Here is a 17,926-nt window from a genome sequence, read left to right on the forward strand (position 1 = left end):
CTTCCCTCTTCAGGGCTGCCACTGCTAGCTCTCAGCCCTTCCCTCTGGGTCCCACTTTTCACCCCGAGGCCTATGCCAGACCACAGCAAGGCTCAATTGCTAGGAGCCTCAACCTTACCTTCTGCTTGTGTGCCCCCTTCCTTTCTGACAGCTCTATGGACATGGCTCGCCTCCCCTCCCCAACCAAGGAAAAGCCACCCCCACCACCGCCTGGTGGGGGTAAAGACCTGTTCTATGTAAGCCGTCCACCCCTGGCCCGTTCCTCACCAGCATACTGCACGAGCAGCTCGGACATCACAGAGCCAGAGCAGAAGATGCTGAGTGTCAACAAGAGTGTGTCCATGCTGGACTTACAGGGCGATGGGCCTGGTGGCCGCCTCAACAGCAGCAGTGTTTCGAACCTGGCAGCCGTAGGGGACCTGCTGCACTCAAGCCAGGCCTCGCTGACAGCAGCCTTGGGGCTACGGCCTGCGCCTGCTGGACGCCTCTCCCAGGGGAGTGGCTCATCCATCACGGCAGCTGGCATGCGCCTCAGCCAGATGGGTGTCACCACAGACGGTGTCCCTGCCCAGCAACTGCGAATACCCCTCTCCTTCCAGAACCCTCTCTTCCACATGGCTGCTGATGGGCCAGGTCCCCCAGGCGGCCATGGCGGGGGCGGTGGCCATGGCCCACCTTCCTCCCATCACCACCACCACCACCATCACCACCACCGAGGTGGAGAGCCCCCTGGGGACACCTTTGCCCCATTCCATGGCTATAGCAAGAGTGAGGACCTCTCTTCCGGGGTCCCCAAGCCCCCTGCTGCCTCCATCCTTCATAGCCACAGCTACAGTGATGAGTTTGGACCCTCTGGCACTGACTTCACCCGTCGGCAGCTTTCACTCCAGGACAACCTGCAGCACATGCTGTCCCCTCCCCAGATCACCATTGGTCCCCAGAGGCCAGCCCCCTCAGGGCCTGGAGGTGGGAGCGGTGGGGGCAGCGGTGGGGGTGGCGGGGGCCAGCCACCTCCATTGCAGAGGGGCAAGTCTCAGCAGTTGACAGTCAGCGCAGCCCAGAAACCCCGGCCATCCAGCGGGAATCTATTGCAGTCCCCAGAGCCAAGTTATGGCCCCGCCCGTCCACGGCAACAGAGCCTCAGCAAGGAGGGCAGCATTGGGGGCAGCGGGGGCAGCGGTGGCGGAGGGGGTGGGGGGCTGAAGCCCTCCATCACCAAGCAGGTAGGTGAAGGCAGGAGGAAGGCGGGCTGGGTCACGACAGGGAGGGAAGAAGGAGATTGGAGGGGTGGGGTTGGAACAGAGTCTGTGGCCTGAAGTTAACAATCTTCTTGCCTCCTTTTGGCCATTAAATGTGTATAGAGGGCCTGCTATGTGCCATGTGCTATGCCAGGCACTAAGGATGTGGCACTGAACCCTCTTAGCATTCTCATTCCAGAGGGGATTAATCCATAAGTAGCGTGGGGGTGACTGGAATAGGGCCAGTTGGGGGCTTGGAGGCATAAAAATCAGATCCTGAATCAGAACAGTAACAGGAGAAATTCTCTGGCATTCAACTCACATCTCTGGCATTCAGAGGTGATAAAGGCTACAGCAGGGCAATAGGACTGGGACTGTCATCTCCTTTGGCTGTGCTGTTGCCCTCTAAATGTACCCTGCTTTTTCCTACCTTTCCCTTCTCTGTTTGCCCTCACTGTGCCTTGTCCCAGCATTCTCAGACACCGTCCACATTGAACCCCACAATGCCAGCCTCTGAGCGGACAGTGGCCTGGGTCTCCAATATGCCTCACCTGTCGGCTGACATCGAGAGTGCCCACATCGAGCGGGAAGAGTACAAGCTCAAGGAGTACTCAAAATCGATGGATGAGAGCCGGCTGGATAGGGTACGGTGGGCTCTACCAGCTCCAAGCCCCAGTGTTTCCTTTTACCCACAGGGGAGATCTCTAGTCACTTCCAAGGGAAACCTCCAGGGTCAGGTAGTTATGGTAGAAAGAAAAGGCAAAGACGTGATCACCTCTTGAGAAGCCTTCAGTCCATCTGGGGAGACCAGATACACACAGTTGTTAAAAGTCACTTTCAGCTCTATTTTGTAGGTTATATATATCGTAGACTATCTGGGGATCATCTATTTTAGGCTTACCTCCATATTCTTCCCCAGGAGGAACATAAGCCCTGGCTCCTGTGACTGCTTAGGAAAGGAAATGTTACTTTACTGGCAGTAGGAGCTAATAAATTGGGTGGAGATGGAGGGGGATGCAGTTATATTACAAGTGATGTCTGGCCTAGGCAGTCACTGTCCCATGGGCATAAGTTACAGTCAGTGGGCAGAGGATGCATGTGGTAAAGTAGTATATATCGGTCATTTGTGAAAAGGCCATCCGGACCCTCACTTGGTGGAGGCTGAGGGCAAGGGGCACCAAGAGCTCTGGGGCACACACAGATAACTTAGCAGAAAGTTACTTGAGGAAGCTGTTGCTCCTAGGGCCTGAGGAAGAGGGTGGCTGCAGGATTAGGTCATATATAAACAACATATGACCCTAACATGGGGAAGTGGTTTTTGAGCATAGGAAATGTGGGGACTGACTCAAATGGGCTTGACCAGCAAATTTAATGAGAATTAAGCCCTAATATTAGCCCAAACGCAGCCACCATAGGAAGTTAATTCACATCTCTCCTCTGCATGTAGAAGGGTTGGTGATACATGTCTGTATCCTCTTCAGAGAATGAGGAAATAGTCTTTTGAATCTTTTTTTTTCTGTTCTGTGCTTCAGATGAGGAAACCTTGTTGAGAAAGGCTGTAGACTAGCACTATCCAATATAACTTTCTGCAGTGATGAAATGTTCTGTAATCTGTACTGTTCACATGTGGCTAGTTGTGATTCAGGAACTGAATTTTTAGCTCTATTTAATTTTAATTTTGTAATTTTTTTTAGACAGGGTTTTGCTCTTTCACCCAGGCTGGAGTGCAGTGGTGCAAATGTGGCTTGCTGCAACCTCTGCCTCCTGGGCTCAAGGCATCCTCCCACCTCAGCCCCCTGAGTAGCTAGGACTACAGGGTCATGCTACCATGCCCGGCTGGTTTTTCTTTTCTTTTCTTTCTTTTTTTTCCTTTTTTTTTGTAGAGACGGGGTTTTGCCATGTTGCCCAGGCTGGTCTAGAACTTGTGAGCTCAAGTAATCTACATGCTTCAGCCTCCCAAAGTGCTGGGATTCCAAGTGTTGAGCCACCGTACCTGGCCTAAATTTTAAATAACTACATGTGGGCTGGTGGCTCTTACATTAGACAGCACAGCTGTAAACTCTAGAGCCAATAGGGCAGATAAAATGACTCTTCTGAACTCTTCCAGCTCTGGAATTCCTAGATTCTCAGTCTAGAATTCACTTGTAGACCCCCTATCCTTGGCTCCTTGACAGAGCCAAGGAGAGGGTCACATGGAGGACAACACCTGCCTTTCCCCCATCAATTGCCTTTTCTTCCTGTGTCTCCAGCATGTATTCTGGGGCCTGGCTTAGGGCTGAAGAGTCACCCTATTTTTAATTTCTGAGCACAGTTACTCAAGGTGTGCTTGTGAGTCTAGGTTTCTGTGTGGGTCTTCATGAAGTGCCATACATAGACCTCAGGGTGTGGGAGTCTGTGACCTTGCTCTATTTTGAGGGAGTCTCAGCACCATGGCAGGTTCTTCTCAAAAGCAGGTGTGTGGATATGATCCACAGGCAGGGAAGGGGTTGGGGAAGGCAGCTGGATGTCCCTTACCATGCAGTGGCTGTGCTCAGCAGACAGGGATGGAGGCTGGGTGGTGGGCTTGGGGTGGGGCGCCCCTCACAGTGCGGGGTCGTGTGCCCGGCGGGCAGGTGAAGGAGTACGAGGAGGAGATTCACTCACTGAAAGAGCGGCTGCACATGTCCAACCGGAAGCTAGAAGAGTATGAGCGGAGGCTGCTGTCCCAGGAAGAACAGACCAGCAAAATCCTGATGCAGTATCAGGCCCGACTGGAGCAGAGTGAGAAGAGGCTAAGGCAGCAGCAGGCAGAGAAAGATTCGCAGATCAAGAGCATCATTGGCAGGTGAGGGGCGGCCTGGGGAGGGGGTTGTGAGGGAGAGCTTGAGGCTGAAGAAAGCAAGTGGGCGAGCGACTACTGACTCCCATCCCAAACTCAGGAGCCCACCAGGAGAGCCCACCACTCTCCTCCCCGGGAAGCCACCCACCCACTATCACCAGATGGAGAGAAACCGCAACCTGCTTAGTGCATTAAATATCCCTTTACTAAACCCTGACCTCTCTTCTGATAGAGTAGCTTCAGAAGCCCTTGGAAAATGTACCTGTTCCTGTCCAACCATCACTGCATTTGCATTCACCCTAGGCCAGGACTCCCCACTGGTTATTCTCAACTTAACCTGTGATGTTCATCCCAAATCTAAGCAGGGCTCCCTAGCCAGAGTAGCCCCTACCCTTCCTGGGCAGACCCTCCCTCTCTAGCCTTGGAAAGGTGTTCTGTAGAAAGGGTCTTTTAGCCTGTGTATGTTTTCAGCTGCTCCAGCAAGCCCTGGGCTCCAAAGAGGGTATCCTCAGCAAAGAGGTCAATTATCTTCAGAGTGGTGGGGTTGCAGGGAGGGGGGTGCCCCTGGGCCCCACTCCAACCAGAGCCACCTCTATTTTGATCCATTCTAAATGTATTTTATGTAAGATTTAATTAGAAGAAAAGGACTTCTTGAAATATTTTTTTAAAACCACTGCTCTAATTGATATCCTTTATGAGAAATCACTTTGAGGATCTTCACAGTAAGGTGACATGGGGGATGCAGAAGCCAGGTCCTCAGCCATGGAAGGTCTGGGGAAGGGGCACTACTGTCCTGATTGGGAAGATGGAGGCCTGGAGGTGTCTGGATGGTAGAAGTCTTTGAGGCACAGAAAGCTGCCTTAGCAGGGAGGTGTAAGGGTTCCTGGGAGGAAGGTGGAGAGCATGATCCTGAGTAACAGGGAGTCTTGTGTCATGGCAATGGAGGGACTCTGATTCTAAGGGATAAGGATGCCTGAGGCTTTTCCAGAGAGCTGTGGGGTTCCATGGGCAGGCTCTGAGCCTGTGCCCGCCACTAACCCCACTGAAGCCCGTCCCTTCAGGCTGATGCTGGTGGAGGAGGAGCTGCGCCGGGACCACCCCGCCATGGCTGAGCCGCTGCCAGAACCCAAGAAGAGGCTGCTCGACGCTCAGGTGGAAATTACAATGTCATTTATCTTCTCCGTGTCCCATCCCCATCCATCCCACTGTCTTTCGTGCACTCACTACACCAGCCACCCAGCCCCATCACCATCTGTCTCTCATAGTCTGCAGTTTGTCCACTGGCTGCTCCTGGCAGCCCCCTAGTGACCCCATCTTCATCCCATCGTCTGTGCCTTTGTCACTCCTAGCAGCGTCAGCCCAACTCCTGTGCCTTTTCATCCAGTCTTCCCACTCCTGTCTGCATCTCAGGACCTTCTCTACCAGAACCTTGGTCTTTCTGCCCCTAGACCCCACCTAGTTCCGTGAACCCCTGCCCCTTCTTTGCCCACTCCTATTCAACGCGTGTTGTTCAGCTTCCTCTGAGCTCTTGGGCCAGAGAGCTAGAAGCTGCTATTTTCTGGAATAGAGCACAGGGCAGTATGATCTGTAGTTTCCCTAGGCCCTGGCCGGTACCCTGAAAACTTGGGGACCCCATCACCTCTGTTCTCTTGGCTCCCCAATTTTCCTGTCTCCTTGGCAGCTCCTGCATAGCTTCCTCTTCCTGACTCTTCAGATCTTGAAGGCCTTCCATCCTGTAACCTCCCTTTTCCCTCAGAATTTAAGTCCAGGCTCCCTTTGGCCTCCCTCTGGCCTCCCTCCCACTCTGGCCCTCACACCTTCCCAGCTGCCTGCTGCCCAGCCTCTCTTCTCAAAAGCCAGCTTCTAGGACCTCCCTTCTGCACCCTTACCCCTTGCTTTCCCAAAATTCTGCTCATTTTCCTACCCATACTCCTCTTTCCTCTGCTCTGACTGCTAGGCTCCCCCTGCCTGCCATGCCCCCACCAAGGCTCCTGACCCCATGACCCCACTCTCTCCCACTGCAGCTCCTCATCAGGTAATTCTCCTGGTTCCGCTTTGGCCACGGGCGGAGGACACAGGGGGAGGTGACTCCGGACCACTGCAGGTTGGTCATGAAGCCCACCCCCTCCAACACCTCCGGAGCCTCTCCCCTCTCACTGCTGCCCTCCACACCCAGAGAACCTCCACAGACTCCAGCCCTCCGACACCTCCTGTACAGACCCATCTCCCAAGACACCACCCAAAGACAGCATTTGCTGCTGCTTCCCAGAACTGTCCAACAATACCTTAGCAACACCAAGAGTTGGGCCCTACATGGGCCCAGCACATTCACAGGTCACATCCACTTCCCTGCAAAACCCACCCCCTCCCAGCCTCCTCCTGACTCTAAGCCCTCCTCTTCCTCTACCTCTCCAGTGTATGTCTGTCACCCCCCATTTCACCAGAGTGTCCTTAGGGGCTGGGGGTGGGTTTGTTAATGGGGTGGAGGCGATGATGGGTTGGAGGACCTTGGCTATAGGGGCTGTGCTGACTGCAGCAGGTAGGTTGGGTTTTCCTCTTCCTTCCCTAACATTGGTTCTCTACCCTCCTTTCCACTCCTCACCTGATTCTCTCTCTTCCTCCTCCTCACATCTGTGAGGCAGAAGGCATCTGGAGCTCATATTGGCCCCCGTTGGGTGGGAATTAGGAGTGGGTAATTAACTCAGGGAGACTTGGGATACCCTGAAAAAAATGCTATTGAGATGTCCTGACATTAGGCATGGTGGGTGGAACAAGAAGGAGCAAGAAAGGAACCTCAGGCAGATGTTAGGACATGGACTTGACCATGTGGCCTGGGAGTTTAGAAATGGGGAGAGACATCCTCCTAGATCAGATCGTGGGCTCAGTAGGCATGTTGATTCCCAGGCAGAGGTGCCAGGAACAGCATGGTAAAGAATGTACTCTCAGAGCTCACATCCCCAGGTTGCTGATGCCACTCACCCCCTCTCCTGCCATTGAGTGGCCTTGCCAGACACATAACCCTACCTAAAAAGCCAGTAAATGAGAACCTGTCAGCTACAGACATTATTTCTGAGATGCGATTTTCTTTGGGATTGAGCTGTAGTGGGCAGTGGCTCCTTACACTGTAATTTTAACTCTGTCTGCCCAGCCTCTCTGTCAAAGTAGCTGGTGATCTATAAACAGATGCTAAAAGGCACCAGGGGACTTTGCCATTTAAAGGACTCCTGCAGTGAATTCTTTTGTAAAATGGATAATGGCACCCTAATTTATCCACTTTCTAAATTTGGGTCTATGGGGGTGTCCGGGGCATGCTTTTGTGCTGTCACCAGCAGACAAACAGGGAATAGAATATGGGGGTTCCTTTCCTGCTCTCGCGCCATACTCAGGATACCCTACCATAAGTGATTTCCTCTCACTGACTTGCAGAAAATGTGTGAGATGCCCAGCAAGCTAAGAAGGCAGTTTTGCTGGGTATCTCATACCCAAGGCTGGGGTTTGGGCGACCTGAGAGGTTAGCTCCTTAATCCTAGGATGGAAGGGAGAGCTTACATAGAAGCTTTTACTTGGAAGGTTTTGTATCTTAAGGTCAGACATAGCTATATTGCCAAGCCTAAATGCCATGTGGCCCAAGTAATAATTTGGATATTTGTTCTAAACCACTTGTGGTAGGTATTGGTCCCTCTGCAACTCAGCCATTAAATAAAAATTAGTTCTGAGCCTGAATTTTAAAAAGCCAAGTGTTGCCCCCAGCCCTCCCCCCCCCCCTCGGCACACACACACCCGGATATGTACAGTACAAACCCCAGATAATTACAACAGCCAAAGAAGAGAGAAGGAAGTGAATTTCCCAACCAGAAGTGTAGGGAAATTCAGATGGCTTTCTTTTCTCCCAGCAGAGGAACAGAACTAAGGGCAGGAACCAGGAGTTGGTCCAGCAGCTATAGGAGGTGATGAGAGTAGGACCAGGGGTAGGAGTTGGGTCTGGTACCCCTCACCCTCTAATTGGGAGCCCAGGGAGAAGGACTGAAAAGAAGATGGGGGTGGAAAAGAATAAAGCCAGCTTCTGCTTCCCAGGGATGCAGAGATTGGGGCATGCTGTGTCTGCAGAAGCTCCTAGTCATTTCTGCCATAATTGTGAGAGAGAGGGGCAGCCCTCCCATAAGATTTTTCCCTTCCCGTATCACTTCCCTGAATCCCCTTCCTCTCCCCCCAGTACAGTTAAACCTCTCTCTAATTTGGAATGTTATATTTGAGAAGATGGCCACTGTGAATAAGTGACAAAACTGAATGACAGTGTCTATTTAATGAAATGCATGTCTTCAAAATATATACAGTAAGTAGAACTCGATGAACAAGGCTTTTTCCACTCCTCAGGGAGCATGCATTAATGAATAGATATGATTCAAAAGTCTGTTTTCTGGTATGGGTTAAATATCCCCTCCTACAGACATATTTCCACCACTAATTTGCTTAGTACACCTTTTCTTCACAGATAAAGGAAAAATCAAGCTCAGTTTTTGTTCAAATTACGAAGAAATTCCAAATCCACAGGGGTTTGGATTAATGAGGTTTTGCTGTACTGCCTCCCCTTATTCCTCAACATGAAGTTCCCCACCTAGGATTGGGGATGGGTGGGAGGGGGTTTCAAGAGGAGGAGGGTGGAATGGGCAGGAATATACATAGGTGAAGCCAGAGAAGGGTTAGGTTGGGGGTGCGGTGGGAACTTCCTGCTTTGATCTGGTTTCCTGGTGTGACACTCTGGGTTAAAGGCTTGAAGGCCCCTGTTAGGAGTCTAGGGGTGAGATTCTCTTCTCTCTGATCCCAGAGGACGTTAACTTCTACTGCAGGTGAGAAACAAAATAGGAGGATGGTGGGGACTGTCCTGGGAGGAGGAGGTGGTCCATGGCTTGTGGTGTGGGCTGGCTATAGGGGAGGCCACTGCTAGGGGACTGGCATCCAGGCCCCCTTGAAGCGTCTCAATAAGTCCGCGCTCTCCTTTTTGGTGTCTTGCAGGAGAGGCAGCTTCCCCCCTTGGGTCCAACAAACCCGCGTGTGACGCTGGCCCCACCGTGGAACGGCCTGGCCCCCCCAGCCCCACCACCCCCACCCCGGCTGCAGATTACGGAGAACGGCGAGTTCCGAAACACCGCAGACCACTAGCCCACCCAGCATCACAGACCTTCTCTTCCTTTCCTGTGCACCCCACCCTGTAACAGCACCAACCACCAGGACTGGACATCACCGAGGAACAGCGGGATTGCCTCCCCGAATGCCTCCCTGGGAGGCACACTGATTGCCCACCCCCCCCCACTGCACCATTTCCAGGAGGGAGAGCGGGGACCCTCAGCCGCCCCCTTTTCCTTCCCATTGGGGTGCTGCCCTCTCTTTAACCCCCAGGGACCCTTGCCCCAGGACACCGCCTATCCCACACAGACCCCTTCACTCCGGGGTGCTATCCCCATCCTCTGCCTCATCGTTCCCCTGAGCACTGGGGGACAGACCCTCACCCCCACCCTGGGGGTGTGGCACCTCCAAACTTTCAACTTCAGGGTGATTTTTTTAGCAGTAACCAGAGCTGACAATCTAACTCCCCTCCACCGCCCCATTTTGGCCTCCCCTGCCCCCCTTGTTATGGGGAGGGGACCCCAGGTGAGGGGGCCCTATTACCCCTTGATTTCTCAGGAGCGTCTGGGGGGGCTCAGCACGCACAAACTCCTTCTCCTCCTACCCCTCTTAAATTTACTCCCTCCCCACCCAGAACCCAGATGGGGTGGAGGGGGCCACCGGGGCAGGGAGGGGGCGGCAAGGGGGAATGGGAGTTGTCTCCCCTTCTCCCCACACCTGATCTGCTCTCGGCTGGTCCCAGAGCGGGGTGAGGGGGCTTATGCCCCCCCCTCCCCCAGTGTGTTGGGTGGGGTGGAATTGAGGTTAGGGTGAGGGGTCAGGGTTTAGGAGGGTGTGTATGTTGGGAGGACAGGCTAGTTGATCTGTCCTACTCTGACACACAGCCCCCCCTGTCGCTCCCTTCTCTCTTCTTGGTCTCTACTCCCAGGGGGAGGGGGGAACTTACTCTAGGAAAAGCCATGTCTCTCTCCCCCGGGGTGGGGGGACCTGTGTTGGAGGAGGGGTGTTGGGGGGCCCCCTTCCATGACTCTGTCCCCTGGGGGAGGTAGGACGGGGCTGGGCTTCCCTCTCATCCTCCCCCTCCCAATCTCCTTCCACCTCCCTCCCTCCCGCCAGCTCCACAATTTTTCGGTGTTTCTCTGTACATAGTTATCTGGCGGGATAGGGGAGGTAGGATGGATGGGGTTTGGGGTGGGTAGGCCATGGGAGGGGAGAAGCCCCTCCTTGGCACCCCCTCTTCCCTGACTGCTGTCCCCTACCCAGCCTTGCCCCCTTCATCCTTTTGCGTTTGGTATTGAGACTCTCCTAGACTCTACTCTTTCTTTTGTATGGACAGTTTCCCTTCAGTCCCATCCCCCTACACATACACCCAGCCGGGGCCAAATTTATACTTATATAAAAGTTGTAAATATGTGAAATTTTATCCCTGTGCCCTTTCCCCACCTCAGGCCCTAGCCCTGGACCCTCCCCAACCTTCCTTCTTTCTTCTTTGGCTGTTGTAATTATCTGGGGTTTGTACTGTACATATCCGGGGTGTGTGTGTGTGGGCTGGGGGCAACCCTTCTGTACAGAGCTTCCTGGCCCCCTCCCCCCCCGCCCCTCTGCTTCCCTCCCCACCCACTACCTTAAGGGTAGGGAGATGCTCTTCCTACCTGTTTTATTTTGTTTTCTCGTTCTCCCTCCCCACCCCACTCCCAGCCTTATCTATCCCCCCCTCGCTGTCCCCTTTTCTCCACTCCCAGCCCCATTTCCTTTTTTTCTGGAGTGTGTGGTGAAACAGAAAAAAACATGTTTAATAAACGGAGATTGTTCTTTTATCGCTGTGCCGACTTTCTTAGGCAGGGCTCTCCAGACAGACCTGTACGGTGGTAAGATCTGCTTTCTGAAAGGAAGCTGACAGCCTGAGAGGAAAACCGTACATCCCCACCTGATGCCACACTCTCCTCATAAAATGTCACTCTCCCCTCCCAATAAGAGTTTTTATATTTTAGAGCAGGAGTTTTGCACTGGCCAAACTTCTCCAGTCAGTCTCTCCCCTCACCACTGTGTCACTTAGTCTGAGGCCAGGAACAGCGGCGTTATCTGATAAAATAATTCATGTATATATCCACATTTCTCTCTTTTAAAAATCACCTAGAAGGTTTCTTTAATTGCTGGTTAAAATACTCCCGTGCAGAATAGAGGAAAGAACCTGCCTAGTTCCTTAGCAAATCTGAGTTCCAGTCCCAGGTCCACTACTATTAACTGAGTGACGCTTCCAGCCCGTTTCCCCCGCCTGGAAACTGAGGACGGCAACCCCCATCCTCGCAGGTCCGGTGGGAGGACACAAGGTGATGTGGGCAAGTGCCAGGCCCACACGGTAAGTGCCCAACTAATCTTGCCCCTCTCAGGACCTACCGGGGGCGGGTGCTACACTTAATCACCAGGAAACGCAGCTTTCCGGGGCGGCTGACGGCCCGCCCCCTCCGACCGGGCTGTTCTCTCCTGGGACCTGGCTCTCGGTGCTCTGTAGCGGCGAGGACTTCGGCAGCTACCCCGGACGCCCTATACGCTGGCACCCTGGGCCAGCGCCCTCCTACTAGCACCGCCCTCCTCGTCTGCGGTAGCCAGTCAACACGAGGCTTGTAGGCTGCCCTTCATCGATTGGCTACGCCTCTAGCTCCGCCCGCCGCACTTCGCGACGGCGTCCGGCGGGGAGGCGGCGGCTTCCGGCCTGGGACGGAGCTGTAGCGGCACTGTAGCTGCGAGTGCAGCGCCGCGTGTGTAAAGGCGGGGGCGTGTCGGCGGGAAGGACAGCCGGGCCGGGACTCCCGGTGTCCGGGTGACTGCGGTTTCCCGGGAGCAGGCCTCTGTGGGCACTGTGAGGCGGAACGGAGCGGCGGGGCAGGAGCTGTTCTGGGCAGGTGAAGACAGGCTCGTGGCTGAAGGACCTCCTTCGCATCTTCCACAGGGGCTGGAAGTTACAACCCCGGTTGGTGTTTGGTGGTGGTGGTGGTGGTTTGTTTGTTTTTGCTTTCTTGGTGTGCTGGACTGATTTGCAGAAACCGCCACTGACTTAAAAGTTTCCAGTTATTGCTCGTGGGGGGAGGGGGTTGTTTGAAGAGATGTGGCTGCCTTTATCCAGGGCTTCTGTGACCTCCATCTTTTTCCTCTGCAGCCTTCCTCCCGCGTGGAGTCTACCCCCAGGCCCCTCTCCTCTATCCAATTCTTCTCACCTTCGAGGAGGCCATGGAAACCCCAACGCCTTTGCCGCCCGTACCCGCCTCCCCGACCTGCAACCCAGCCCCACGGACTATCCAGATCGAGTTCCCGCAGCATAGCTCATCGCTACTGGAATCTCTGAACCGCCACAGGCTAGAGGGAAAGTTCTGTGATGTGTCCCTCCTGGTGCAGGGCCGGGAACTTAGGGCTCATAAAGCAGTGTTGGCTGCTGCCTCTCCTTACTTCCATGACAAGCTGCTTCTGGGGGATGCACCTCGTCTCACTCTGCCGAGTGTCATTGAAGCCGATGCCTTCGAAGGGCTGCTCCAGCTCATTTATTCAGGGCGTCTCCGCCTACCACTGGATGCTCTTCCTGCTCATCTCCTTGTGGCCAGTGGCCTTCAAATGTGGCAAGTAGTAGATCAGTGCTCAGAGATTCTTAGAGAATTAGAAACTTCAGGTGGTGGAATTTCAGCCCGTGGAGCAAACTCCTACCATGCCCTTCTTTCCACTACATCCTCTACAGGAGGCTGGTGCATTCGCTCTTCGCCTTTCCAGACCCCAGTACAGTCCTCTGCTTCCACTGAAAGCCCTGCTTCCACTGAGAGCCCTGTGGGAGGGGAGGGAAGTGAACTGGGAGAAGTGCTGCAAATTCAGGTAGAAGAAGAAGAGGAAGAGGAGGAAGAAGATGATGATGAGGACCAGGGGTCAGCCACACTCTCTCAGACTCCTCAGCCCCAGAGAGTATCAGGGGTTTTTCCCCGTCCTCATGGACCCCACCCACTGCCCGTGACTGCTACTCCCCGAAAGCTTCCAGAGGGTGAGAGTGCACCAGTTGAGCTTCCTGCCCCTCCTACTGCACTGCCCCCTAAAATCTTCTACATTAAGCAGGAACCCTTCGAGCCTAAGGAGGAGATATCAGGAAGTGGAACTCAGCCTGGAGGAGCAAAGGAGGAAACCAAAGTGTTTTCTGGAGGGGACACTGAAGGGAATGGGGAGCTAGGGTTCTTGTTGCCTTCAGGGGCAGGGCCAACATCTGGGGGAGGGGGTCCATCCTGGAAACCAGTGGATCTTCATGGGAATGAAATCCTGTCAGGGGGAGGAGGACCTGGGGGAGCAGGCCAGGCTGTGCATGGGCCTGTGAAACTAGGGGGGACACCCCCTGCAGATGGAAAACGCTTTGGTTGCCTGTGTGGGAAGCGGTTTGCAGTGAAGCCAAAGCGTGACCGGCACATCATGCTGACCTTCAGCCTTCGGCCTTTTGGCTGTGGCATCTGCAACAAGCGCTTCAAGCTGAAGCACCATCTGACAGAGCACATGAAGACCCATGCTGGAGCCCTGCATGCCTGTCCCCACTGTGGCCGTCGTTTCCGAGTCCATGCCTGTTTTCTCCGCCACCGGGACCTGTGCAAGGGCCAGGGCTGGGCCACTGCCCACTGGACTTACAAGTGACTGCTGAGGCTATATACTAGCTTCTAGAATGAAATAACCACTGCTGCTGATGGGTACTTTTCCCTCACTACCATGGCACACCAGTCATGGATCTTGTAATCATGCCAAGAGAATAGATACATTGATACATTATGGACCTCTTGTTCTTAGATATGGGCCTCTCAGCCTGGCAGATGTGGAAACTCAAATTTCTCATCCCACTCCAGGTTTTGGCTAGCCAACCCTGCAGGAAAGCGGTTTATAGGCCATTCATACTTCAGTTGATCACTTGCCCATGGTGGACATTTTTGTAGTGGTGATGTCCATTAAGGAAACCAGATTTTCAATTATTTAGTGAGAGAAGAATTAGAGCAAAAGACAGTGGTAAATGTTTTATTCCGTCTCCATGAGGAATTAAAGGAGTTGGTCTCCACCTACAGATACATTTGATTTAGAGCTTGAGTAATTCAGAGGCTAAGCTCTAAACTTTTTTCTCTCTCATTGCTGGAATGATTTAAGCAGAATTCCTTTTGTGTACTTTTAAAATTGTATCTTTCCAGGAGCCCCTCAGATTGTACCTTGCTTTCTCACCAGTAGACACTTTTCCAACACTTTTTTAATGTTGTAGTTGAGCACTTTAACAAGTTGAGCATTCCATGTTTCATTCTTAGAACCTTCTTTAATAGAGGGTATTCCCTCAACAGCCTGTGCCTCTGGTCTACCTTTGACCACCACTGATAACTCATATATTGGTCACAAGGACTGGAATGTGACTAGTGATCTCAGGAGATGGCACTGTCCTAAAGTGCTCTCAGGGTGGCACCACTGCTCTCTGAACAAGTTGCCTTGGTCAGAGGGACTCAGGTTTGGGACAGCACAAGCTGAAGGCTGGCGAGTAACTTGCATAATAGGACCATACCTCTTCCTTTCCCATCCCACCCACATATGATAGACAACCCCTCTGTGGAGATACGGAGGGGATAGATATTGGAATTGGGTGTGGGACTTGCAGTTACTTAAAATTTTTGAATAAACTGTGCCCTGAAACCTAAACTGATAGTGGACTGGATTGAGTAATTTGTGTGGGGGAGAGTGTGAGAACGGAGCTGCAGAGCCTTGGGTGTGTGCCTTAGGTGGCTAGGTTATGTTGATGGGGAAGGAATGGGATGGTTTCACACTGGTGCCAAGAATACTTTTCTGGACTTAGGCCCTAACCTGTTACCTAATAACTTTGAGTAGATTGCCTTTTTTTTTTTTTTTTTTTTTTTTTTGAGGCAGAGTCGCACTCTGTCCCCCAGGCTGGAGTGCAGTGGCACAATTGCGGGCTCACTGCAACCTCTGCCTCCCGTGTCCAAGCGATTGTCCTGCCTCAGCCTCCTGAGTAGCTGGGGTTACAGGCACCCGCCACCACGCCCGGCTAATTTTTTTGTATTTTTAGTAGAGATGGGGTTTCACCGGGTTAGCCAGGATGGTCTCGATCTCCTGACCTCATGATCTGCCCGCCTCAGCCTCCCAAAGTGCTGGGATTACAGGCGTGAGCTATTGCGCCTGGTCTGCTTTACCTTTTAAAATCTAAACTAGCACTTTTTTTGGTAGGGTGGTGTGGACCACCTAACTGGTTTTGTTTTCCTTTTTAGAAGAGGTTGGCTCACATTATCTTTTTATTATTATTTGTTTATTTACTTTTTTAGATGGAGTTTTGCTCTGTCGCCTAGGCTGGAGTACAGTGATATGATCTTGGTTCACTGCAACCTCTGCCTCCTGGGTTCAAGCGATTCTCCTGCCTAAGCCTCCCAAGTACCTGGGACTACAGGTGTGTGCCACCACGCCTGGCTAATTTTGTATTTTTAGGAGAGACAGGGTTTCACCATGTTGGCCAGGCTGGTCTTGAACTCCAGACCTCAGGTGATCTGCCCACCTGGGCATCCCAAAGTGCTGCGATTACAGGCCTGAGCCACTGCACCCAGTCTATTATTATTATTTTAGAGACAAAGTCTCACCATGTTGCCCAGGCTGGTCTTGAACTCCTGAGCTCAAGTGATACTTCTGCCTTAGCCGCCCAAAGTGCTGGGATTACAGGCCTGAGCCACTGCACCTGGCTGGTTCACATGATCTTTATAATATTCCCCAACTTCCTGTATTCTGTATGTTTGGATGGTGGTTCTACAAACATTCAGTACAAAGCACTATGCTAGACCCTGATTAATACACTGCCCTCAAAGGGTTCACAGGTATTACCAAAGATAGACAAGCTATTACAATGTGATAGGATAAGTTGATGATAGTGGGCAGTACAAACCGCTTGAATGCCACAAAGAAAGCTAAGTAAAGACCTTTTCTCGGTCAGCAGAGGTTTCACAAACACAACTTCCATGTGCCACAGTATGGTCATGGGTGTGGGTGGCTGAACTGACATGGAGATGGTAAACAGAGGAGTTGAAGTGAGAAGTATAGGGCCAGGGGTGATAGCCTTCTCCAAAGTTTGTTTCTGAAAGTTACGAGGTATGGCGCTCAGAAGGGTCTGAAAAATGTGACTGTGGCTAAGAAGGTAAATTCTAGCTGGGATTTGTCAGCGTCTCAAAAGAGCCATGCCATAATCCCATTCCCATGATAAGGACTGTGAACATATTGGGAAAGGGGATGAGGAGGGGTCAACCTGTCTTGGATCTGCTACAGTCCCATCCATCAGCTATTCTTGACACATATTCTATGGGTGGCTATATCCATTGGCCAGGATCCTTTGGTTGCAAGCACTGGAAGCTGGCTCTGGCTAACCTCATCAGAATAGGAATTTATGGCAGGATGTGGGGTGGCTCCTGGAATTGAAAGAGGGGCCAAAGGACCAGCCATCAGAAGGATAAGACCTGGGTCAGCGTCGGGGATCCATGGAACAGGAACTCCAAGGCATACGGTTTGGGATGATGACCCATTCTTGTTTCTTGTGTCACTCATCTCAAGATAAAATTTCCCGGGGAAAGAACTTAAGCCTCATGACCACCCTTTGGCCAGAGCACCTTGATCATATAGTCCATCAAGATGGCAACAAAGTGGGCATGAAATCCTCAAAGGCAATTGAAGTTCTAGGACAGAAAAGTGGAGAATGGGTTCTGGCCAGGCCACAGCAACAGAGACACACTGGACAATCTCCATATGTTACACATTTTGGGATCCCAAAGCCTCAGGTATACTTGCTACTTAGTGGGTGCTGAAGTTGCCCAACTTCCACCTCTGCCTGCTGGATGTAAGGCAGAATTGTTTCCTGACTCTCCTTAATACCCATGACACTTTGTCCTTACTGGTATTAAACCAATTACAATAGCTTGTTAGAGTTTTTCTTTTTTTGTTTGTAGGTATTATACAGAAAACAAGTGCAGAAATTAAAGATTTTGGTTTACACAAATAAACTTGTTACCTCTCTGCCTCTGTCCTTCAGAAGATGCAGTGGAGGAGATGTCCAATCTGTTGTCAAATGATAGCCCCATTCCCAGAGCCTTTGCTCTTTTAATTATCACCTCTCTCCTTTATCTTTACCCTCTCTGTCTCTGTAGTTCCTCATTACATTTAACTGTGCTCATAGGGTAGTGAGAATTAATACATGTAAAATACTTAGAACAGTGCCTTGCACACAGTAATCACTCAGTAAGTGTTAGCTGTTATTATGAGTGAGACCAGTAGTCATCAGTTCCCCATACCTTTACTGCGATCAGTTCTCCCAGGGAGGGATCATGTTCATAATAAAGAAAATTGCAAGATGGGGGAAATAAGAGCTATCAGAGCACATAGCAGAGGTCCTAGCCTGACCTAATAATTGGGAGATTTCTAGATGAAATGGAAACATTTCTAGTGAAGGGGTAAAATATTTTCAACAAAATTAGAAATGAGGCACATAGTATTTAGTAAGGATTACATATTATCATTATCATTACCTATCTCATAAATGCTACAGTTCTTCAGGGTCCTTTATGCCCTCTTCTAAATTTATACACTCTGGGGTGATTTTTTTTTCCCCCACGCAGAACTCATGTTGAAATTCCTGGGTGACTTTATCCACTCTTCCGAGTTGAACCATTTAAATAGTGATGACCTTTAATTTAATGTATTTCTTTAAATTTTA

The 17,926-nt window shown here is 51.7% G+C and overlaps 2 protein-coding genes across 15 annotated transcripts in view; both read left to right on the plus strand.

Annotated features, from left to right (window-relative positions):
- SYNGAP1 (synaptic Ras GTPase activating protein 1) overlaps positions 1-10,997 on the plus strand; it is a 34,066-nt gene extending 23,069 nt beyond the window's left edge. For 4 of the 13 annotated variants that reach the window (XM_007972922.3, XM_073005909.1, XM_073005907.1 and 1 more), the window contains 5 exons: positions 152-1,223; positions 1,709-1,882; positions 3,851-4,062; positions 5,118-5,208; positions 9,070-10,997. In XM_007972922.3, coding sequence (XP_007971113.1) covers positions 152-1,223; positions 1,709-1,882; positions 3,851-4,062; positions 5,118-5,208; positions 9,070-9,216 — 1,696 coding nt within the window. In that variant the 3' untranslated portion in view covers positions 9,217-10,997. Of the gene's footprint in view, positions 1-151; positions 1,224-1,708; positions 1,883-3,850; positions 4,063-5,104; positions 5,209-6,080; positions 6,624-8,269; positions 8,390-9,069 lie in introns of those variants that run through there. The other 9 variants (XM_073005910.1, XM_073005911.1, XM_073005906.1 and 6 more) reach the window with 7 other exon arrangements.
- A 640-nt stretch (positions 10,998-11,637) lies between these two features.
- Positions 11,638-14,865, plus strand: ZBTB9 (zinc finger and BTB domain containing 9). Of its 2 annotated transcripts, none has more exons than XM_007972919.3 (2): positions 11,638-12,151; positions 12,338-14,865. In XM_007972919.3, exon 2 carries the CDS (start codon positions 12,409-12,411, stop codon positions 13,831-13,833), a length of 1,425 nt encoding a protein of 474 aa, XP_007971110.1. In that variant the 5' UTR covers positions 11,638-12,151; positions 12,338-12,408; the 3' UTR covers positions 13,834-14,865. The 2 variants fall into 2 exon arrangements, with proteins under 2 accessions (XP_007971110.1, XP_007971111.1); XM_007972920.3 differs by having other exon boundaries at positions 11,638-12,083.
- The last annotated feature ends 3,061 nt before the right edge of the window (positions 14,866-17,926 follow it).

This window comes from Chlorocebus sabaeus, chromosome 17, assembly GCF_047675955.1.
Source record: "Chlorocebus sabaeus isolate Y175 chromosome 17, mChlSab1.0.hap1, whole genome shotgun sequence".
Taxonomy (NCBI): Eukaryota; Metazoa; Chordata; class Mammalia; order Primates; family Cercopithecidae; genus Chlorocebus; species Chlorocebus sabaeus.